The following is a 24,817-nucleotide window of genomic DNA, read 5'->3' on the forward strand; positions in this document are numbered from 1 at the left end:
GGGTGGCTTATAAACAACATTTCTCACAGTTCTTTATGCTGGGAAGTCCAGGATCATGGTGCTGGCAGATTCAATATCTGGTGAGGGCCACTTCCTCATAGCCCTTTTCTCAATGTGTCCTCACATAGTGAAAGAGTGGGGGGTGTGGGGGGGAGCTCTCTGGGGATTTTTTTTTATAAGGCACTGATTCCATTCATGAGAACTCCACCCTCATACTTAAAGCCCCACCTCCTAACATCGTCACTATGGGGATTGAGATTTCAACATATGAATTTTGGGGTTATACTAACATTGAGACCATAGGAAGCTCAGCTTTCTTATTAGATTTTCCAGGAACACAGGGTGTTTAAATAAGGTCTAGCTTTAGGAGAAATGAACTAAAGAACATTAGATAAGACATTAGCTGTCCTTTATGGAATGCCTATAAAACACTTAGCAGTCTCTAGCACAGAGAGCCACCATTTCATTTTTAAAAATTTGGTACCTGCCTGGTCTTCTTATAAATGAATTACTAATAACTCTGCAGGATAAGTAAATAGGGTTGTCCATAATAAATACTACCTGGAAGGAGGTCAAAATAATCTCTTTTGAAGGAGAATCTAAAAGTTGGTTGTACTGAATAGGTTTAGATCTAAATATGAGAAGCATGGGTCATTGGCACACTCCAGAAATTTCTTATTGATGCTTGAATAGTTGTCTTAGGGATAAGTCCTATGTGCAAAGGTCCACTTGAGTGGTTTGAACTCTGGCCACAATTTGAGAGGGTCATGGCATTGGTTTTGGGTGCATATAAACCAATATGCCTGCCCCTCAACTGCACATAATAGTTTTGTTTGGGGAAATGCCTCACACAGGCTACATTTGCACTCAGCTGTAGGAGGTCAAAAGGGCTGCAAAACATGTAATGTATTCGACTTTGTCACAGTTGTTTCCAACAAAGAATAAAATGAGTGAAGCAGAAATTGCTTCTGAGAGGCCCAAGATGAATAGGAAAACCATCCTTGGCAGTGCAATGACTAATTGTTTCCCATTTATAGAAGGAAAGCCTGAAAATCTCTCAACTGTCATAAACCAAGTGAAAACGTTTTCTGATAGAATTGTGTGTCCCAGCTATGGAGCCAGTGGTAATATGGCCACAGCCTTTCCTTTTCTTTTGTAGAGGGCGCTGCCTTCACTGGCAAGGCTTGGCAGGCAGAAAATTGAGAGTACCCAAGCACGTCCTTCAGATGAATTACCTGTGTCTGCTTTGTGTAATGCACATAATTGCCTCAATTCCCCGTATCCCTTTGAAGCTAATGAGGAGTTGGCTGAGGTCTGCTTACTCTGGAAGGGACTGGGCTTGGTTCTGGGTGTGTGTGCCACTGATGAAAGTCACAGGAATTCACAGAACACACTCATATTGTTTTTCAGGCTCATGAAGAATAAGCAGTCCTTGCTTATGAAAAACAGAAGTTGGACAAGTCCAAGGATGGTACCATTTGATTGCTGAAAACTTAAGTTGCATTTGAAACAAGCATTAAAAAAGCATGTTTATGTGGTGTGAAAAGCAGTTTAAACAAGGTGATTAGAAAATGTAATAGAGTATCCTTGCTTCCCAGGTTAATGGGGATTTTTTTGGTCCTCAAATACAAGTAAACATTTTACATAAAAGATAAAAGAGTCTTTTAAATTCTCAAGTTAAAAAAATACCTATTGCCTTTTAATGCAAAATATTTATGGAAGACATGGACAATGAGGCCTAGGGTATGTTAGTAAATTGTTATTACTGAAGTTAATGAGTTTTGCTGGACTCCTCCAACAATAAGTATATTTTTAGCCACTAATGGTGGGAGTTGATCAACTTTTCTCTTAACACTGTAATTTACATATAGTCACAGGTACTTAGAACTTGTAGATAAGAATCCTCCTAATCTATACCTGGGTGGACTACATGCCTGTGCATTTTTCAACACTGAAACAGCTTCTCATATAAGATGATCAGTTTAGTGTTAGGGGGAATGCTGGCTTTGTATTGTGCCAATGTAGCTAAGCGAGAGGTACATTTCCTGGATTTCCTTTCTCTGTTTGTTCTGGACTGGAGTTGGTCACAAGAGAAATTTTCACCACATTTGAGAGGGAGCGGTAGAGATGCAGCTGTTCATTTTATGCTGTTAAGCTCATGGTATGGCCCCAGGCACTGTGATAGCTGGCAAATACTACCCCAGGCCAAAAGAGTGAGCTGGCACTGAAACTCCCTCCTTCAGCTTCAGAGTCCTAGCTAGGTGTGTGTGTGGCTCCATGGTACTGGGCACCAGCTTCTCTTGCAGGTCACCCTTGTCATTGCCTTTGGAGGCCCTGAGAGGCATGAATTCCAGTTTCTTCTTATGGATTTCAGTTCATCGTCACTCCACAACCAGCTCTCCTTGCTGACCACTAGCACAGCTGACCTACAGCTACCTAAGGTACATCCCCAGATGCGGAGAGGACAGCATGACATGGACTTCTTTACAAATGCCCAGACTTGTGTAAGGTTGATTCTATATAATAAATCTTTATTCTAGCATTCTCAGCAGTGTGCCTCTCTGACCCAACCCTGACTCATACAGGTGGCTCCAAGATTAATTTAGAGGCTCACCAGCATTGAAGGACCCAAGTTCATTGTTGTCTGCCACCCTGAATTTGTTGACTTTAGTCTTTCAATTTGTCCCTCCTCATCACTGTAAGGAGAGGATAGTAGTTCTGAGCATTTTCTACTGACAAAGTTTTTGTTTATAATGATGTCAATACTTTATAGTTTATGATGAGTACCTGTCATAACATTGGAGCAAACACTTAGAGAAAATTGGACCAGGTAGCATTAACATACAATTCAAGGTTGATTTTCTCCTTTAAACTATAGGGTCAAAACTTGATTAAGTAACAAAAATCCTGATTAGATTTTTTTCTTTCTTATAAACTGATTAAAATTAAAAGGAAGCGATCAAGTCAACTGCGCTATCCATTCTGTCTTTGTATAAAAATTTATGTGGAAATATAAATTTATTATAAGGCTGATTAACAATATGACAACTGAGCCAGAAGAGTGAATCAAATTATCTTCATAGCTAATGTCACTCAGCTATGCAAACCTGGTGTTGGAAGGTATAACCCAGCCTCAGAGATGTCAATTCTTGAGTTGATAGGGCCCTTTGCTCTAGGCAATCTTGAAGATACTGACATTTTTAGACTTTGGAGTCCCTAAGACTCATCATACTAAATTTAGTTGGTTAAACTGATATTAACTATTCATAGAAAACTGGAGTACAGTACCTTAGCATATCAATTGCCCTGGTTTTTCACCTTTTCACTAAGGTAATTTCTGCTTCTATGTTGATCAGATCATTAGTTGATCAGATTTTGAATCAACACTTAGTGATAATTTCTTCCAAGATCTTGATGGGAGTCTCACTGTGGCTGATTGCAGCAGGGATGTCAATGAATGAGAAAGTTCTAAGTTTGAATTGGAATCCTTGGCATCCAGGCATTCATAATCTTGATGCAGGTAGGGAGTCAGTGAGTGATGGTTAGGACTTGAAAAGTAAATGTAATCTTGTCAAAGACAAGTCTTGCCAGTCTTTCCAATGGTAGTTGGAAAGTCTTTCCAATGGTAGAATTACTGGGCCATGATGAGCCATATCTGGAATTGCAGTAAAGAAAGAATAAGTGAAGTCACTGGATATTAAGGATGCTCGTCATGTGTTACCACAGTTCTGCTTCATTTCCTATACTGTCTGGGTGTTTTGAAAGGGCCTAGAACCAAGAAAAATGGGACTTTATGTGGCCATTGTTCATGTCAGAATAACCATTTTTATCTTGAGCATTTATTGATGGTACTGTTTTGTCTTGATTGTTGGGAGAGGGGAGCTCTAGAGCTATTGTTTGCATCTGTAATGAGGGATCCATGAGACAGTTGTAAGTAGTTATGAAGTCTCAATTTCAATCTCCCTCCTAGATTAGTTCCTGAGTTTTTAACCAGTAGAAAAGCGAGTTTACCTCACTCTTTGCTCTCATTTATATTATGATTAATGGACTCCTAAAAGGTGTGCAGCAGCAAAAAATTTAAACTCCACTTTAAACAACTGAATTTGCAATCAAACTATAATTTGTAAGTAAATTCAGTCCCCAAGGAGCCTAGAAGTGGCTGGAAAAGTATGGATTCCCAGCCACCTGAATCTGGGCAGAAACTGTCATCTGCTTTTCTCTACTTTGTATTTCTTTCGGCTTCTATTCAGTCCCATACTTCCATTGGAAGAATAAATACATTGGTGCATCATCATAAGCATAGTGCCATTGGAGATCTCTATAAATAACAGTAGGAAGTGAGAAGAGCAGCCACTTATTTAAGTAGCGCCTGTTTAATTATAGACATTGGAAAAAGTCCTAATTTTATTTTTTTCCTGTTGAGTTATCCTATGATCCCTCTCACCCTTTTTTCCCCTCTGATGATATGTCAATCACTTTTTCACAGTAGCATTCTTATACTATAAGGTTTGATAAAGGAAAGATTTTACCTTATTTTCTTCTGTGTCATTAGCAGTGTTGGCTCTCTCATCAGTAGAGACAGAATACCTTTCTACAGGAAAAAAGAGAAATTAAAAAAAAATCTCTTTGCAAATGCTCAGCTTCTTTCTTATTCCTACCTCAGTACAATTACGTTATTAGATTCACTCACCTTAGTCACTCCCCTTTTCATATCTTTCTTCCAACAAACAGCATTAAAAATGCATTCAGTGTAGAAATACTTCTTCATCTACAAATAGCAATAAATTCTTATGGCCGATTCAAGTGCTCCAAAGCAGGGATAAAGGCTGTTCAACCAGGCCAGGAATTCCTGGCTCTTTAGGATTGTTGGCTTGATTCCTACTAACTGTTAACAATGGAAAATAACAGCCAAAGAGATGATGGTTAAACCCAGAGCGATGGCAAAGGAAAAGGGATACAACAACATTGTAAGGCCTTCCTTTTGTGCCTCGCTAAAATCTGGGATAATTTATACTTATCCTAGACGAAGGACATTTTAAAACAGTACTAGAAAAGGGAATTTAAAGAAGAAAAACATGAACCATGGTCCTATGAAACTACAACCAAGGTTTAGGGGCCATTAGTGCAACAGCTTGAAATATATTTTCAGCCTACCTAACTACAGAACTGTAGAACATTATTTTTTTAAGTAGCCAATACCCTGACATTGTTTTTGCTCTTATCTCCTGACTGCTCCTCCAGAATCAGAACCCAGCCTCCTGTCTCTGCCCTGGGATGCTTACCTGAGTAGGTTCCTTCTAAAGTCTTCCCTCTGGCCTCCAGTTGAGGTGGAGACCAGAGAGAGGAAAGGGCAAATGCACGTATTTATTCTTCCAGCTCTTTCCTTGTAAGGTCTTCTTGGTCTGTGTCCTTCAACTAAAAGTCATTCTCCCTATAAGGCATCAGATTTTACATGACTCTCTGCTTCTGGGTTTTGGGAACTGCACCCTCTCCTTGTCCCTTCAAGCTTATATTTGCTATCAAATCAGCTGCTCCCAGTTCTGGGGAAATGTACTATCTTTTGTGTTCCCCTTTGTACAATTTTGGGTATGCCAGGTGTTTTCTGTTGGGACTTGACTTTTGCACATTTCCAAAATAGAAAATAAAATGTCATTCTTGAGCAGTATGTAGTGTCCCTCTGTTCTATAATTTGAACCCTAATTTAGTCACAACCGTCATTGTATCAGGTCAGAGGTTGCTTCTGGGGGACAAACTAGACTTGCCCAGAATTTCTGATTTTGTTTACTTCCGGCCAGCTGAGGGACAGGAGGAACAAATAAGCAGGACTAGTCTGCGGATTAGTACAATCAAAGGTGTAGATTTGGTGAAACTCTTGCTCAGTATCACCCTTAAAAACCTTACCTTCAATAATGGTGTCTGCTATGACCAAATCCCCTAACTTCATTAGGGGCAAAAGGCAATTATCAACCAGAGGAAGGGACATGAGCTATATCTCAGCCTCCCAGGACACTCGGTCTTCTCAGAAAGGTTATGGAGTAAGAGAGCTACTTGGAGCCTAGACCTACCTCTGCCACTAGTTAGCTGTGTCATCGTAAGTGGTGTACATGAAACTGTTTCTTGTCCCTAACTACTTGGATTCCAGTTTCCTGGTCTATAAAATGTGGAAATAACTACATCTAAATTTTTCCTGGATCTAATTCTGTCAATAAGAGCAAAGTCTTCTAAGAAGTCCTGTGACCATGGCATCTTAATGTATAATTTTAAATTACCATAAGTAATTAAAGTACTGTAAGTAACAAAGGTTTGTCCCAGAAAATCTAGAAAAAGTTTTTTTTACAAATTTAACAAGGATTAAAATAAAATGGCCTATAAAGAACAAAGAAGTAGCACCATAGACAAAGCTCAAGGAAAAAGAAAACAGTACAAGGACTAAAGCAAGTCCAGACAGAGGGGGCAAACTCTCTCCAAAGGCATCCATTTTAAAGTCTGGGTTTATTTCATTCCAGCTATTTTTCTTTTTTTTTTTTTTTTTAAATTTTTTTTTTTCAACGTTTATTTATTTTTGGGACAGAGAGAGACAGAGCATGAACGGGGAAGGGGCAGAGAGAGAGGGAGACACAGGATCGGAAACAGGCTCCAGGCTCTGAGCCATCAGCCCAGAGCCCGACGCGGGGCTCGAACTCACAGACCGCGAGATCGTGACCTGGCTGAAGTCGGACGCTTAACCGACTGCGCCACCCAGGCGCCCCTCATTCCAGCTATTTTTCAATGCAAGATAAATTTGATCATTTTGTGTATTAGTGCCAGATTTAAATTTTTTCAGTGTGCTACAATGCATGTGCGTGTATATAGCTTGTTATATTGTTGACCATTTAACTCAGGATAAACTAAAAAAGTAGGATAGTTAGATGGAAATGTGGGAGCATTTAGAAAGGTTGCTGATAAATTTTGCAAATGAATATCCAGAAGATTCAAGTCTGTTTACAAGCCCAGCAGCTGTGTGGGGTTAGCTGCTTGATACACCTCTACTCAACACCCAGGGAACAAAGCCCAAATTCCCCATGAGACACCTATCTCCACTGAAATGGATGCAACTTATTGACTTAATAAGGAACATGCAAAACCAAAGGCACCCGAGACAGGATAATTATCCAGGTAATTCCTTTTTGACTCTGTTCTAAATAAAACAAAAAGTCTATAAACTGGAAGAAAAATTACCAAAGGAAACATTTACTATTTTAAAAACTAGTTATTTCTGCATTCATGAGCATAAATACCTCACAGTCTCAATGGCTTTACTGTGGGAAACCTGCATAAGCAGGAATATTAACCAATTTGGGGCTTAGTAGGGAGTGGGTGTCAGAGGAGAAAAAGTCTGCAAACTTAAAAAGCAGTGAGTCTATTATGCACTGTGAGTTTCTATTTTTTATATTGTGAAGAGAATTAACAAAGGGATAATTATGACTACAGACTAACCTCAGCCCAGCATTCTCCTTGGAGGATGAAGGGAGGGCAGAGTTCACCCTTGGCTTGGAGAAGACAGGGGCATAGAGGAACAGGGGTAAGTACAGAGGTGATGAGCAGAGTGGTGTGGGAGCCATGGTCTTGAGTGAGAGGTGACCAAGAGAGTGCTTGATGCCCCTCAGAATCATTGGAGTAGCCAGAGTTTTTTCAGCATCGTTGTTGGAACTATAATTGTAATTAGTATTAAAAGAAGTAGGACCCAGAAGGCAGAAACTTGGAGACCTTAAGTTACCTGCTAATCTTGTGATCTATGTTCTGCCACAGAGTGGGGGCAAGCATTAGAGCACATAGGCCAATTCAAGGTGGAAAAAAATGTTTATAGCTATTCTTTAAAATGAATAGCTCTATATAACAGATGGCTATTTTTATGAACATACTCTTTATTAATAAAGTAATGTCCTGCAATCACTAAAACATTAATCTCTCTATATATTTGTGTCATTCTGAAATTCTATACCCATATAGAGGGTGAGCAATTAAGTAGAAATGTTGACTTTCAAAAGCGTTTCCATATGCACACTTTTCCTCCTGAAGAAAGTCTTGCAAGGTATAGAATTTCCTTACTTTACTCATGACCCTCGCTTCTCCCATCTGTAAAGAAATTTGCCTACCATCACATAGTGATTCCACAAAATTTAGCAAGAATTATTAAATTCCATTCAATTCCATGCAACTTTTATGGAGTAGATCCATAACCCCTCTGCCCCCAAATCTGGGCTTCCTTTTCAAATGTTGCAGCATCTCCTGGGCAAGATAACAAGTAGAAAATTGCAATTGAGAACAGAAAACCAAGTTGCCTTGAAAGAGTGATGTTGAGGATATGAGTGGTGTTTGCCCTGTGGGGGTGGCTCCCATTACACACCTCTTCCTGGGTGGGAATGAGAGGCTCTGAAAAGCTTCTTTTGTCAGAGATGGAATGGTCCTGATGCTTTGCTTTGTGTAAACTAAAGATTAGACCTCTGATTAGAAAGATGGGTCATACGTGGTCTTCAGACCATATCTTCCTGTTTTTTCCCCCACACTCCAAAATGAGGCAACATTTTAAAAACAGAATGAAATCTTAACTGTATTTTACATAAAACTAACATTCTTATTTTGGAGAAAAATAGGAGCTTCAAATGCACTCCACTTTTCAGCATTCTCAAAATGACAGCTCTGCACAAAGGGAGTATTGTCCCTCAGTGTCTAGAAGCTTCTGTTTGAAGGCTACTTGACCTAAGGACAACTCTGTGTTCTTATCTCCAAATCTGTTATTCCTCCTAATTTTCACAACTAGAATGATATAAATGTTTTTAAAACAAATATTCAACTGACTCAAGTATCTTTAATACATAATACAGAGCTGCCATGGTTTCCTACGACATCACGTTGATAGCTTAAGGGTAAGGGGATCAACCAATACACTTAGAAAGTCAACTTCATGGGTGCATATGCCATGACTCTAAAATATCTCTAGTCCACTCTCCATAAATATTTTTGGCAGTTAACTATCAGTAGAGGTAAAAAAAAAAAATAAGCTGAATTGGGCATCACTTACTGCTTCCAACGTCCCTTGGTGACTGTTTCCACCAGGTTCACAGATCATGCTTCCCCTGCATCTACCAGAGCCCCAGTTCTAACTTCTTACTGTGCCTGAAGCCTCAACTCCCCAAATTCCAGGCCCTAAAGCACAGGTTAAGCACAGTAGTAAGCAGAAATTGAGGATGTTAAGACCACAGACTCACCAAATCATGTAAATTCCCTCTACATTTCTGAAGCCCTGAAACCATGAAGAGGAATCTTCTGGGAGAAAAAAAAAATTTTTTTCAATGCAGGACTTTGTGAGTTTTAAATAAGTATCTTGGCCAGAAGTATCCCTATAGATAACATTTTCAAGAATACTTATCAAAATTATTCTTTAAATGCCAACCTAATTTCCCTGTTTGATATTCACAATCTCTATTGCTATAGCCAAAATCTGTTACCCAACCCTACTTGTAACTTACCTACAACATGCAGCATTTGGATGGTGAGTAAGCTATATTTGCTTGAAGAAATATTGCCTAGGTATTCCTCACTGTCTGAAAGACTAAGATCCTTCAAAGTCAAAGAGAAGTCACTTTGTTTTTTTAGGTCTTTGTTCCATGAAAGTCAGGGTTCACTGATAGTTGTTATCTTGTGAGGAGCTCAGAAAGTGAGCCAGGATGGAGGAGATCTCCTTTTCCACTTTGGACCAAGTGACTATGAAATCTTGGTTCAGGGGCGCCTGGGTGGCTCAGTCGGTTAAGCGTCCGACTTCGGCTCAGGTCATGATCTCACGGTTCGTGAGTTCAAGCCCTGCATCGGGCTCTGTGCTGACAGCTCAGAACCTGGAGCCTGTTTCAGATTCTGTGTCTCCCTCTCTCTCTCTGACCCTCCCCTGTTCATGCTCTGTCCCTCTATGTCTCAAAAATAAATAAATGTTAAAAAAATTTTTTTTAAATAAAAAAAAAAATCTTGGTTCAGTAAAAAAAAAAAAAATACTGTTCACAAGTTTACATGAGAGTGCAACATTTTCACCCTGCATTTTATGAAGGTCATCTAATAACAGGATAGAAAAGGAAACATCAATGAAAATACAATTTTCAAATGAATTTTCTAAGTTACACTTGGAAATGCTTTGATAAATATCTTTGGAAATGCATTTCTTGGAAGAAAAGCTGTGTTACCATCATTTTAACACTTCCCAAGGTTAAGTTTAGACTTTTGAGGAGACCTAAACCTGGGCCAGCTAGCGAGGTTTCACTCCTTGTTTCCAAACTCCTATAGCCCTATAGTGAGCGCTCAAGAATGTTGCCACCAGCCTTTCAAACTCAATGTTCTTCTGTTGACACCTAAAATGCTGGTATTCCCCAGAACTCCCCTCTTGTCACTATCTACTCCCTAGTAGTCTCTGTTACTTGTGTGGTCTCAACCACTTCTTAATTGCTCTTTCTGCACAAAGTCCCTTTTCCTGCACATTAATAGTATATTTCCAGCTATGTGGAGGTAAGCCCCCACTGGACTGAGCTCTGTTAGAGCAGAGACTATGTTAGGTGTGCTTGGCTTGCCCCTCCAATCTAGCTGCATCTTGTCCTTCCTATTCTGCAGTTTGGTAGCTGACCTCTGTGGATTACCATGAATTCTCTCCCTAGGCTCTAGACTTACTTCACACTCCACCTGCAAGAGACTGATGCCAAAGTGAGCCATCTAAAATGCAAATCTGGGTCTCTGATGCCTCAAATCCTTCTTTGGCTCCACACTTCCTTCCTCCGGGACCCTGGTCAAGCTACTTAGCGAGACCAAGGCCTTTCATCTGATTTTTGCCTCCCTCTCCAGGCTTATCTATTGCTACTTTAGCTTTACCCTCAACCACTTATACTTTTACAAATTCAGGCAATATTTCCTCCTTTGTGCTTTTGTGGTTTTTAACCTGGAATGCCTATGTCCTCTGGAAATTCCTAATTTTCTTTTAAACTTCTGCCCTATGCAAACTCCTTAAGCATATATTCTCTAACAACGCCATTTATATCCAATCCAATGCCATTTATATCCAATCATAGTAAACAGAATTAATTGCTCCCTTTGCTATGCTGTCTTCCTAGTTTAATTTTTACATGTTTTTACTAAATGCTGTGGATCCAGAAATGAGTAAGAGTCCACATTCTTTTTTTTTAAATTTTTTTAAATTACATTTATTTATTTTTGAGAGAGTAAGACAGAGTGCTAGCAGGGAGGGGCAGAGAGAGGGGACACAGAATCTGAAGCAGGCTCCAGGCTCTGAGCAAGCATTCAGTACAGAGCCTGATGCGGGGCTCAAACCCACAAACTGTGAGATCATGACCTGAGCCGAAGTCAGATGCTTAACCGACTGAGCCACCCAGAAGCCCCCATTCTTAAGTTCACAGTCTGAGAGCAACAAACTTGGCAGATAAAAAAATCCTCAACAAGAGGAAATAGCACTGAGCTTAAGAAACTGTAGATGCTTCTGCATACTCAATTCTGAATAAATGTGAGAAAATACAATTTTCCATAGAAAGTATTTACAATTTAACATCAACATTTTCAACACTTTTCCATATTCCCATTACTGCCTGGAAAAGTGAATACTGGGTGTCCCTGCCTTCAATGCTGAAATTATGTAAAGTTGGTGAATCACTCATAATTGAGGGTCTTCTTGGCAAGCACTTGGAGAATACGAGACTCAGGAAAGAAGCCCAAAAAGGAGAGCAGCTAACCTCTACCTTCTCCATATAATGGAGATTTACTAAAGAAATTTTGCTTTGCTTCTAAAATATAAAACATTTTTCCTTAGATTGGATAAGAAATATCAAATTAATTTCTCTTTCTCTTAAATAGTAGGTTATTAGAGTAGATTATAGTAGATTTAGAGATTGGTCAAAATTTAGATTTTTTCAAATAAATAAGAGGAAAGAGTATCAAGAACTGTTCACGCTATGATAGTGCTGTTGATAAAGCTTAATAGGATAATACTATGTAAAGAGAATAAACAGAGGCAATACTAATTAATTTTTGTTTAGTGGAAAGAATGGCAAACATCACAGATTGTAACTTAATAGGCAAGTATCCTCTCATCTTTTGAAGTGCAATGCAGGTAGGAAATCCTATTTAGAGGACAAATCATAGAGAAATATAATATTCATGAGTATATTTGCTACTTTCCATTTTAAAAATGTTTTCCTTCAACACAAACACCTAACAGGTAGAATTACTTCTGTCTTACCAATGTGGAGCTAGTGCTTAGAGCTAAAAATGGTTGCTTAAGATAACAAAGCCAGTATATATCAGACCTGGGACTGTTGTTTTGGTCCTCTAACTGGTGCAGATACATTTTCTTTCTTTTGTGCTCTCTTCTTTCCCTGTAAATCAATCCTAATTCCCTCCCAGCCTCGGACATAGCACATGCACACAGAAAGCCCCATGGAGCCTACCTTTCATTGTCAATCCCCAGTCCATGTTTGTTTCGGCAATGAGTTTTCAGTAGCACATTCATAAGATAAATTTGATCCTGTAATATTTATCATACTATTTATATAAAAACCCGAAGACTCAGTTTCTTCCATATTGCTTTCAGAGGTGGGTGTATTGTCCATTTTCCATGTGATAAGTGGATGAAGATAAACACTTCACACACTGCATATTAAGAAGCTATCTCTGTTCCTCTTTTCATACTTTATCACAGGTGTGATGAAAGCTAGGAGGGAGATAGAAGGGCATGTGAGGGACTGGCATCAGTTTCTTTTTAAGTCATCTGTGCAGAACACTTATTATTTTAATACCCATAAAACGAAGAGCTAAGCTTTATGAGAAAAACTTGGCAGTTACAAAAGGAAAAACAAAACAAAAACTCTGTAGAAACTTAAGATACAGTCTGGTTATCTACAAGTGAAAGAAAAAAGCATGTGCAGATACTTAGCAACTAGCAATCTTCGTTCTCTAGCAAGAATTCTAGATAGAAATCTAATGACCTCAGTGAGCAACCAATATAAACTAGAGCTCATGCAGCACTATGCCCTTTTCAGGTAATAACCCAGAGCCTGTTTGATTCTTTGTTTACACATGATTCTTAGATTTCTGAGTCAAGATCTGAAGCAGCTAAATGAGACAGAGGGAAAAGAAACAAGCGCTGGATAAAACAACCTGCTAGAAAATGCCCCTCCCCCCAATAAATAAATATAGTTAATATAGACAGGAGGAAAGCATACAATATTAAACTTAAAAAACAAAAATTAAGCCAGTAATTCAACATTTTAAAAGATAGCATATGGGCAGAAATTAAGATTGATACTATTAAATGCTAATAAGACTAACGGGTCAAAGTAATATATTAAAATTTTCTGATACTTTTTCTTTCAAATCATTTCCCACTATTAAATACAAGAATGCTCATCACAACACCTGTCATGTAAAACACTGGAATATCTACCAGTAGAGGAATGGATGTATCAGTTATAGCATGTCTATACTATGAGATACCATGCATTTAAAACATGAGGTAGATTTGTATTGACTTGCGAGGTAGTCCATAGCATATTCAATTAAGAAAGAGATATTTTAGAAAAACATGGAATGATATTATTGCTATGTTTTATAAAGCCTTCCATGCATACTTACCTCCCACCTTTAGTACCACTTTGTTTATGATGTTTCTAGATGCTGTTCCCACATAGCATATGTAAATTCCTTCATCCGGAAGGCTTAATCTTCTAAATGATAAGGAGGCATTTCCATTTCACTATGAAAGAGGGATGTTCTGTTTGTGTATCTGTGATCTTGCCTTTCCAGTCATGGTCTTTGTAGTATGAGTGCACATAGCTCTCTTGATTCTTCCAATGAACTACTACTTCAGGCGCACTCTTAAATAAGCAAGGGAGAATTACATCTTCACCAAGTCCTCCAATGGCAATTTGCTTTTCCTCAATATTATCAAGATTTGAGGAAGACAAAAGCAATATAACTAAAAATCAAGAGCAGTTATGAGGAGAATTAGCGATGGGTGCTTATCAAGGGCTATATCAGAACCACCTAGAAGAATTATCCTCGGTCAGCAGCCTGCCAATTAAGACAATACCATCAAAAACCTTGCTAGTCTGATTACTAGAAACAAGTCACAAAGCTAGTGTTAGAGTTTCTGCAATTGTATATTATATATGCAAGAGTCCTGTTGACTTTTATTTCATGAACCCATTTACTTCTAATACCTACTACAATAACAACAAAACCATTTATTCAGCTAGCTAGAGTCAGCAGGCCCTAAACAAATAGAACAAACTTAACTTGGTTTCATTAGGAAATATTTGGAGTGTGTAGAAGACAATGCTGGATTTGGAAATCTGTTAGGAATATGCAGACCTTAATCTCAAGCAAGGGAGCACATGGGCAGGAGGGGTCCAAAAGGGGAAATGAAGGGACTCATTTATTTTGGCTTTAGGGCACCTCTCAGGAGGTCATATGTGTCAAATGAAATGTCCCTATGGAATAGCATCCTAGATATAAATGTGGAAGTCCAATCATCCTGAGCTATATATTTATACATATAGTTTTTTTACTATTAATTTCAGAAGTTGACTTTGAAAAGCAGATGGATTCAGAAAAACAAGCAAGGTTTTCGTAAAGAAAATATATTTAGCCATTCCATAATCCTTGAAGGTAGCATCCAGCTTCTTTGACTAATTCACAAAACATTGTAGGTAGATTGTGTACCCTATCTATGGATTTTAGGAAATTAGGGCTGTAGAGACAATGGAGTAAACTCCTTTGGACCTTGGCCAAGACTACCCAAGACAGGAGAATTGAGTGCTCATGTGGCCTTGTCACAGTCTTTTTCCTCTGCCTTTTCTGGGGCTCCTTCTACTCCGCTATGTCCCACTTCTCTCCCTCAGATTTAGTTTATTTCTGTACAAAGAGCTAGAGGGATGTGGTGGTATTATGCTGAGAGAAAGACATGGAAAGATGGGAAAGAAAAGGAGTGGTTTATGTCAACCTCCCAAATTGTCCTACTAAACACCTCTAATATTTCATTGGATAATTTTTTTTTTAAATTTTTTTTTCAACGTTCATTCATTTTTGGGACAGAGAGAGACAGAGCATGAACGGGGGAGGGGCAGAGAGAGAGAGGGAGACACAGCATCGGAAACAGGCTCCAGGCTCCGAGCCATCAGCCCAGAGCCCGACGCGGGGCTCGAACTCCCGGACCGCGAGATCGTGACCTGGCTGAAGTCGGACGCTTAACCGACTGCGCCACCCAGGCGCCCCTCATTGGATAATTTAAAAATGCCCATGACAGGACCAAGAAAAGTGGATAATGCCTGCTGTTAAGTGCTAAGTACCAAGCTTACCCTTGAAAAAAAAAAAATCAATCATCAGTCAATCAAACTTGCCTTTCTAGTGATTTTATATCTGGTAGCAGATAACAGAAAAAGCCTTAGAGTAGACAGGAGAAAATATCATTTTTAATCTTCATCCAGGATCTCCAGTCTGTTTCCTATTTCTCTTTAAGTGATCTTTTAGAAAGGTTCACAACGCTATGGCAACAGAGGAAACCATCACCTTGCATTGTGTGCTCACGTTCCTATCTAGTTGTACAAATAACTAACACTTGGTTACATTATAAAGGAACTCACCGTGAAATCCACTTAGAGGTGGTACAAGGATGAGGATGACAGATAGCACTGCCTGTGCCTTCATGTCGTGTGGAGGTCATACTAATTACACTATCAAAGACAAGCAAAATATGCATGTTAGGGATTTCAAAGGCCAGCAGGAATAGGAAAAGAAAGCGTCTGACTATCGGAGATCAGTTAAATAAACTACGGTACATCCATACAAATCATTCTTCTGCAGCCATTAAAGATAATATTGTAATAGTTGGTTCAATGGTGTGGAAAGAAGTTCCTAATTTTACAGGAGAAAAATCAGATTACAATGTAACTTGTAAGTAGCATAATCCCTCTTTAAAAGCACACCCATTTCTGCACATAGGAGACAGACTTGTCACTAAATACACACTAGGATGTTAACTCTGCAGAGCAGATATCACATCTAAAGCAGTGCCTACCATATAGTAGGCACTGAGAAATGGCCGTTGAGTGAATAAAGATTTGGTATAGGGTCAACAGGGGTTCTCTGGATAACAGTTTTTGTTATGTTTAAAGCTTTCTACAATGGATATGCATTGCTTTTACAGTAAAAATACTAAAAACAAATTCAGGTAAGCATTAATGCCAATGATGTTAACTATGGTATTGTTTATAACCACATACAAAAATAGGGGTGCCTGTGTGGCTCAGTCGGTTAAGGGTCTGACTTTGGCTCAGGTCGTGATCTCACCACTCATGAGTTCGAACCATGCAATCAGGCTCTGTGCTAACAGCTCAGAGCCCGGAGCCTGCTTCAAATTCTGTGCCTCCCTCTCTCTCTTTCAAAAATAAACATTAAAAAAATAAAAAAATAATAAAAAAATAAAATATAATAACACACGAAAACAAAACAAAATCTAGAAACATCCTTGTAATAGTATAGATCATAAGGCAGTCATTAAAATCATGGTTTACAATGAATGTTTCAAAAAGCACAAAACACAAGAAAATATAGATGGCAAAGTATATACATACAATATAATTCAAGTAAGTAAAATATAACTGATTTTCTCTGGTGATAGGATTATAGATCATTTTTACTCTCTAAAAAAATAGCTTGTTTAAAGAATAGCATATAATTAGTTTTAAAAAACCTCTAAAGGAAAATTTTAAAGAAATCATTTGGGAGTCATACTATTAAAAAAGCTGTGTCATAAATTTGTTGTAGGATATGAGCTTTAAGAATAATTAAAACTATTCTAGGGGAACCTGGGTGGCTCACTCAGTTAGGTGTCCGACTTCAGCCCAGGTCATGATGACCGCTGGTGAGTTGGACTCACCCCGCTTTGGACTCTGTGCTGAAAGCTCAAAGCCTGGAGCCTGCTTCAGATTCTATGTCTCCCTCTCTCTGCCCCTCCCCTGCTTTCTCTCTCCCTCTCTCTGTCTCTCTCAAAAATAAGCAAATTTTGTTTTAAAAAAAGAATAATTAAAACTATTCTAAAAAATACAATTCAGGGGTACCTGGGTGGTAAAGTCGGTTGGGTGTCCAACTCTTGATCTCAGCTCAGGTCATGATCTTACAGATTTGTGGGTTTGAGCCCTGCATGGGGCTGTGTGCTGATGGCACAGAGCCTGCTTGGGATTCTGTCTCTCCTCTCTGCCCCTCCCCTGCTTGTGTGTGTTCTGTCAGTCTCTCTCTCAAAATAAATTAAAAAAATATAATTTGACTCCTTCATCACATCAAAATAAAACCTGATAGAATAATTTATAGTTTCATCTTTGCATTTTAAATTCTAGAATAAAATAATCATGTATACAGACTAAGATGTGGGCCTTTTTTTAACAGGACTATACAATTTTTATATAGATAGATCTAAATAAAAATTGGAAAAGCAACAAGAACATATTAAGATACAAATAAACAATATGTTTACTATATGACAAAGTTATCACTCCAATAGCTTAGAGCAATAGATAAGATGTTTGGCAAAGCAAAAACTTGTAAAATAGTATTAGTTATGAAAATAAGACCTTTAGGGCACCTGGGTGGGTCAGTCGGTTAAGCGTCTGATTCTTGATTTCCCCAGCTCATGATCTCACAGTTCATGAGTTCAAGCCCTGCATGAAGCCCCAGGTGGGGCTCTGTGCTGACAGTGCAGAGCCTGCTTGGTATTATCTCTCTCTCTCTGCCCCTCTCCTGCTATCTATCGGTCTCTCTCAAAATAAATAAACATTAAAAAAAAAAGAAAATAAGGCCTTTGTATATTTTTCCTGTAGATGTATTTGCATGTATAATGTATGAAAAGATGTAGCACAATGATTATTTCTGAATACTAAGATTACAAGTAATCACTAAACTCATTTTCTGCATGAGCATATGTAAATATGTAATATTTTTTACCTTTATAGGCTACTTAAAAAAAAAGAATTAAGAATTATTGCTTTCCAAGTAATAATTAACTCAAATCCACCTTGCTTAATGTAACTTTGGGACATCCTATGTCCACTCTGTTTGGATTCACTTTCTCATTCTTTCTAATGACTCCAATATTTGCTACCTTTTCTGGAAATTTCCAACATCCCTTTTTCCCATGTCTCTTTCAGCTGATGCTCTGGCTTCGTGAATTATAATTTATTATGGATACTCCCTCACCCCCTACATCAATTCAACCAACCCATTAAGAGCTGTGTCTTCTCTTTCTGTCCCCCCTTCTCCTCTTACACAACGCCAAAGCCTTCACTTTTGCTCTGTATCTCATATTTTTTTACATTCAATAAATTTGTCCCTGCAATTATATCCCCTCCTTTACTGTATCATTAGGTTCTCTCTCTTCATTAGATCAATACCATGAGTATAAATACCCCAATAAGCTCTAGCGTAAGAACATTAAGAAAGACCATTGTATTCTCCTCTGGCTCTTGATTAGCTACCTACCTATCTCTTAGCTCTTATTAACTTCTTGAAATAATTGTTTAAAGAGCCACCCTCATTTCCCCTTTACTGTCTCTCCTCAATCCACTCTGGCCTCTGTCTGTGTGACATGCCATAAACTGCCCCTACCAATGTCTCCAAAGGCTTCCATGTTGCCAAAAACAGTGGATATAATTTGTCCTCATCTTATCCAATCTTAGAGCAGCATTCAACATAATTGGCAGTTACCTCTCTCCTGGAAGATTCTTGGCTTGTTTCCAGCCCAACTCTTTTTCCTGGTTCTTCCTTCCTCACTGCTCCTCCTCCTCTGCTTTCCCAATTTATGTGAAAATATGGAAAGTTCTCAAGTCTTATACTTTCTCTACACTCTCTCCCTAGGTGAGTTCTTCTATTCCATGGCTCTGAATGTCATCTGTATGTGAAGGATTTTCAAACGCATCTACTGAATCAAGGTCATATATTCAGCTGCCCATTTGACAGATGCCTTATAGGCAGCACAGAATCAACATGAGCCCTTGACTTTTGCCTTATTCCCTTTACCATTGCTCCCTGCCTCAGCCCAGACAAGACAACAAAATTACCCAAAAGTGCTGCCAGTCTTGTTTTTTTGTTTGTTTTTTGGTTTTTGGTTTTTGTTGTTGTTGTTGTTTTTGCTATTGGATTCGATAAATCTCCATTATCTGTGCACTTACCCAACTCTGCTATTACTATCTCTTCCAAAGTCACTATCCTCTCTTACCTGGATATCTAAAATATCTGCCTGGTTACTCCTTACAATCCACTGTCAATTCAGCAGCCAAGAGTCATATTTTTAAAATATAAATCATTCTATGATATCCTCCTAATTAAATCTCTCCAGTGGCTTCCCGCCATACTTGGATCCAAATTTTTAACCCTAGCCCACCAAGCCTTGTGTACTCTGGCTCCTAGCCCTGCCTGCCCCTCCAGCCTCTTCCATAAGAGCCCACAACATACATTCTCAAAACCCTGTGAACACTAATCCTCCACTTCAAGGGTCAGCATGAGCTGAGAATTAGGCTCTTGAAAATTATTAAATTCATGCTTTTTGCATAAAATGACAATGACAGTAACCCATTTATCATTAAGATAAAGTACTATGAATAAAAAAAGAAAACATACTCAACCCCTTCTACACAAATGCTTGATTTAGCTCTGTTGAAATAATTTCAGCATTCAGCTAAGTGAGGGAGTTAATGAGTATCTGGCCCTATTTTTATGCCCAAGTTTTATTTTTAGACATTTATTTCCTTCCCCAAAAGCAGCAGAAATCTTCCACCTTGGATTAAACTGAAGTCACCCAAGTTGCAATCAGCATCCTTACAAAAGGGCTCAAATGTTAGAAGCATCTTGTTCTGGTACGTTTTGGCTGGATTCCAGATGTGGGGGAGAATGGCAAAAAGAGGCAGTCTCTGTAATGGAACATGGCAAAAAGAAATCCAGATGCTAAGACTAATCAGACAGAAGAGAAAATTGAAGCCATTCTACAAGCATAAAACAAAGAGAACGGAATGACTACCCCAGTACCCATCTTCACAGCTACAGACCACACTGACTGCAGCCACCAGCACTAACTGTGACAACAATGACTAACTTCACTTGTGTTCAGGCCAGACTCTCTAGCCTGCACATCAGTAACACTCAAGACCAGTCCTGGCCTCATAACTGCTGGCCAAAATAGGACCTGAGCCACATCTCAAGCCAATGCTCTTTTTTTTTTTTTTTTTTTTTTTTTTGAAAAACAGGAATGTTTTACATCCCTTGCATTGTGCCAGTTCCCTTCACGAATTCCTTCAGGAAAAGCCGCTTCCAGGGTGCTAAAGACTCCTCAGCATTGGTTTTAAATTCAATGCCTCTTCAAAGTGCTCTTGGCTCTGAGCCAATTCATGAAAGTCATAACAAAAGGAAACTCTTTGTAGCATCCTAGGGATTTCTCCTTAGCATCCACTTAGATTTTAATAGGATTGACGTTGTTAAGATGGAACCAAGAACAAAAGAACAATGTTAGTATTACCCACTCTTTACTCAAAAAAACCTCCCCTGATGTTGTACAATGAAAATCCACCCCTTGAGGATACATTGGGTTGAAACTTTGAATCTCTAGGGGTGCTTGGTTTCAGGCTCTGTTTAGGTTTCTGTTTTGTTGTTTTTGTGGATGGAGGAGTAGGTCTCTGTAACTGGGTTAAGGTGCACACTAGTACATTTGGGGGGGAGATGTGGAGGGGCAGTGGCAGGCCAGGAAGACTGAAGGAAAAGGGAGGTGAAACTAGGAAGAAGGGAAGGTAGATAGGGGGTGACAGTTGTCTTGCTTGTCTTGTCTTGCTGACCACAGCTTGAGAACAGAAAACAGAGCCACTTGCTCAGTCACAAGGGACAATCTCCAGGCATCCTCTACAGAATCACAGCACCTCAGGACAATCCATCAGAGAAGAAGAAGAAAAGGAACTCACTTATGGGTTTTCCCATGAGGTTTTCACTCCCATGTTCCTTCTGGTTGTGCACCTGGTCCCTCAGGACAGCCACTAAGGAAGCCAGACGTCATACCTCACTGAGTCTGGGAACACAGGGCAGGGGAAACCGCAGCTTCTGTGAGTTTCCCCTGGAGACTCACGTCTGGACTGTGGTTGTTGAAACTCACACTGTGGTGGGTACAGTGGTGGGCATACAGAAGTTAGCCTTCCCCCGGGAAGGCAGATACAGTTGCTGACATTTAGAAATGGGGCAGTGATGTTAGAGTGAGGGCTCTCTTTGTGCAACGAGTGGACAGCCCAGAAAATAGGTAAAGCCAAGAAAACCTAGGAAGGCTCATAATTCGGGTCCAATAAAAGCTGCTATTTGGGGGCACCTGGGTGGCTCAGTCTCTCGGGCATCTGACTTCGGCTCAGGTCATGATTTCACTGTTCGTGAGTTAGAGCCCTGCGTCCAGCTCTGTGCTGACAGCTCGGAGCCTGGAGTCCACTTCAGATTCTGTGTCTCCCTCTGCTCCTCCCTCACTCACGCACTCTGTGTCTCCCTCTCTCAAAAATAAATAAACATTAAAAAAAAATTTTTTAAGTCACTATTTTAGAAATGCCACACATTTAATATCGCATATTTTGTATATTAGCAGACCATTAATCTCCTGCCCAGATCCCCTATGATCACTTCTACTAGTTCAGGTTTCATGCACACATTGCTCAGCTACTGCCACCTTCTTCAGAGGATTGCCCTCAGGTGATGAAATCTGTGGTTCTGGGAGTTACATTCTTTCCCTTACTCCCTGCCCCAGTGGTGGCTTCAAGGCAAGAAACATTCTGTGGTCCAGAGCCTCCCAGCAAATGAGGCTGAGCCTTCACATGAAGCCACATCCCTGCTCAGCTCCTTTTCCTGCCCCATCCTGCTCCCACACTTCTTCACACTTTCCTCCTGGAAACACTCCACAAATCCCCATCTTTGGCGGGGTTGGTCCCCTGGAAGCAGAGCCCGAGACAAAGAACATGAATGGGAAGGGCAGTACTATGCCTCCAAGGGCCATTCTCCACTTCAGACTCCTATCACAAAATGCTTCCTCCTACCAAAAGGGTTGATTATATAATCCTCCTCAATAGTGCTCTATATAAGAAAGAATATAGCTGGACAGAGTGTTGTTTTTTGTTGTTGTTGTTTTTGTTTTCTTTTTCTTTTAAAGCAAGAATGCTGCAAAGCCACGCAAGACAAAAGAAAATGCCAGGGTTGAAAAGACAGACAGGCGGGCATTTTGTTGAGCACATAAAGGTAGTAAACAGTTGAATGAGACTGCATTAAGTGAAGTGAGTTTTGAACATGTGCAGATGTAAGGCCAAGGACTGCTTGAAAACAGTCAGCTCTCCCTCTATAAAACACACAGATAGATGGCTGTGGCATGTCAAATGCCCCAGAGAAGCCAGTCTGCTGTTTCTGTACACTTCTCCTCCTGCCAGTTCAGTGCATTATCATCACTAAATAATTTAAATGTTAATTGATTAAATGCAAGGACAAGACAAACCCAGGGTTTCTCCACGAGCTAAACTGAAGAAGATGAACGCTCTGCGAAAAGGCTAAATAAAAGCAAGTCACAAAATAGGAGAGAAGAAAATTCTGCTATCAGATTAGGTGCTGCAGACACAATACTCAAACTGTAAAGATCCAGAAGGAGCTGAACTCTTCTGTAACAATCTGAGTACAAAGTTCTTTGGCCATTTTCAAGAAATGATAATTGGAAATACTAGATGGTGCCCTACTAAGTTTGTGGAAGAAAGGTAACACAGAAAATCACACAGTGCTCCACACGCAGAACAAGGCCTTGACCCCCTCCACTCAAAACAAAACTAGAAAGTAGATAGACACCTGTTATTTCAATTTTTAAAACATTTAAAATATATCATTTGGATACCGAACTTTTTTTTTTTTTTTGGTTTTGTTTATTTGTTTGTTTTTTTAACTACGCCAACTACGGGGCCTGATTGTGCCTGATGTAAGGATTTTAAGGAAAGTAATGACATGACTGTGGTGTCCAATCCCCACAGACAATGTGAGACAAAGTATCTGTAACACAGAGGCAGCAGTAGTACCTAGGAGGGTTGGGGTGGGGGTGGGGGGGTCAAAGGATCCCTCCTTCCTAAGGTTGGTTTAGGTTTATCACCCAAGTCTGGTATCATAATTCCATCCTACAGTGGTCACGGTTGCTATATTTAAATGTCTATTGTATGGTAAGTGACATATTCAATATTCATCATTCTCAGTATGAGATTAGCCATTTTGACTCAATCCCCATGTTTTCCTTTCAAATCCAGAAGTAAAGAAACTTTCTTGTCCCTACATATCAAGGTACTGGGGTTGAGTGACCTGTAACAGAATATTAGAATCAAGGATTTGGTGTAAAAATGATTAGGCAAAACAATCCTTACAAGATTTATTCCTAGCTGTGTAGATTGCTTAGGGCTTTTATCAAGTGATGCTTTATAAAGGACTGCCTATGTGCATCTGAATTACCGGCTATCAGTCCTTAGAATTTAAAGATGTAGCTAACGCAACTAGCTGGTGCACAAGACAGGGAGGACCAGGGCCTAGGTCTACATACACAGTTTAGTGGGTCATTTTCAAAGTACAGTAGTTGTGAAACTGGCTTTTTATCGGTGAGTTTTCTATATAGTTCAGAGTTCATTCCGCCAAATAAACTCTTGTTCGTAAAACTCCGTTGCTCCGGACCTATGTTCTACTCCCAATCCATTCCTAGTGTCTGACAATGTTAAAGCTCTGAGAAACAAAAGAAAATGAAATACCTCAAATTTATCCCGACCTCCTAGGAAACAGGATTAGATCATCCTTTGTACTGTTCCCCCCACTCTGTTGTCCACCAAGCTTAACTGTCTTTTCTGCCATTGAAAACCTACAATTTGAGCATCTCCTATGTGTCACAGGCTATTCAGGGATGAGTCAGACAGTCCCTAATGTCACAAAGCTCAATCTGGTACCAAAGATAGATGGACTATATAAACAAGTAAATCAAAATACAGAGATACAGGCAGCAATAAGAACTCTCTGAGGTGCTACAGAAGGACAGAAGAAAGTTCTTGAGCTTAGTGAGGGCAGGGCGTTAAGGAAAGCTTCCCAAAGCATTAAGTTTTGAAGGGCAAGAAGAAGCTGTCCTGTGAGAAGGAGTAGAGGGAAGTGAGGAGGGAAGATATTTTCTAGGCAGACAATAGAACAAAGATACAGCCAAAAGAGAACACAATAACAAAGCAGGCCGTGTGGAAGGAAAAATGCTGGAAAGGTGTGTGCAAAGGCCAGATCATAACCACTCTTGTAAGCCACAGTAAGGAAATAGAAACCTAATGATGAAGTCAGATTTGTCTTTCAGAAAAGATCCCACCAGTGGAATTGTAGCAGATAAATAAAAGGAGCCAGCCTGTAAGCATCAATGAAGTAAATGTGGCAGGAAACCATTTAAAAGCAAACTAAATAGTGTGAAATAGAGAAAATGTGAAAGGGACACCGTGACAGACACTGGCACCATTTCCCTTTTTCTTTGCTAGCAGAACTCTTTCTCTGGCCAGCCCTGGGCAAGACGTGACCACCTCTAGCTAACAGAACACAGAAGGTCCAGAAAGGGTAAATGAGATGGCCACACTGGCTCAGTGCCGGAGGGGGAGTCCTCCACATTTGGGGAAGGAGAAGCTGGGGTAGTGACCACTGCAAAGAGCTGGAACCCAATCAGAACTTCCCAACTTTCTGGGAAATGGAGAGCCCA

The 24,817-nt window shown here is 39.6% G+C and overlaps 1 protein-coding gene and 1 long non-coding RNA gene across 2 annotated transcripts in view; one reads left to right on the top strand and one right to left on the bottom strand.

Annotated features, from left to right (window-relative positions):
- The window catches only part of MYH15 (myosin heavy chain 15), a 146,365-nt gene extending 144,058 nt beyond the window's left edge, over positions 1 to 2,307 (top strand). Inside the window, exon 42 of the mRNA XM_047875153.1 lies at positions 1,411 to 2,307. Coding sequence (XP_047731109.1) covers positions 1,411 to 1,425 — 15 coding nt within the window. The 3' untranslated portion in view covers positions 1,426 to 2,307. The remainder of the gene's footprint in view (positions 1 to 1,410) is intronic.
- A 637-nt stretch (positions 2,308 to 2,944) lies between these two features.
- Positions 2,945 to 5,978, bottom strand: LOC125175183 (uncharacterized). The gene is made up of 3 exons (XR_007155684.1): positions 4,691 to 5,978; positions 4,530 to 4,591; positions 2,945 to 3,655 (listed from the first exon to the last, which is right to left on the bottom strand). It is a non-coding gene; the product is annotated as an uncharacterized LOC125175183 (long non-coding RNA).
- Positions 5,979 to 24,817: the final 18,839 nt, after the last annotated feature.

Source organism: Prionailurus viverrinus, chromosome C2 (genome assembly GCF_022837055.1).
Source record: "Prionailurus viverrinus isolate Anna chromosome C2, UM_Priviv_1.0, whole genome shotgun sequence".
NCBI classification, from domain to species: domain Eukaryota; kingdom Metazoa; phylum Chordata; class Mammalia; order Carnivora; family Felidae; genus Prionailurus; species Prionailurus viverrinus.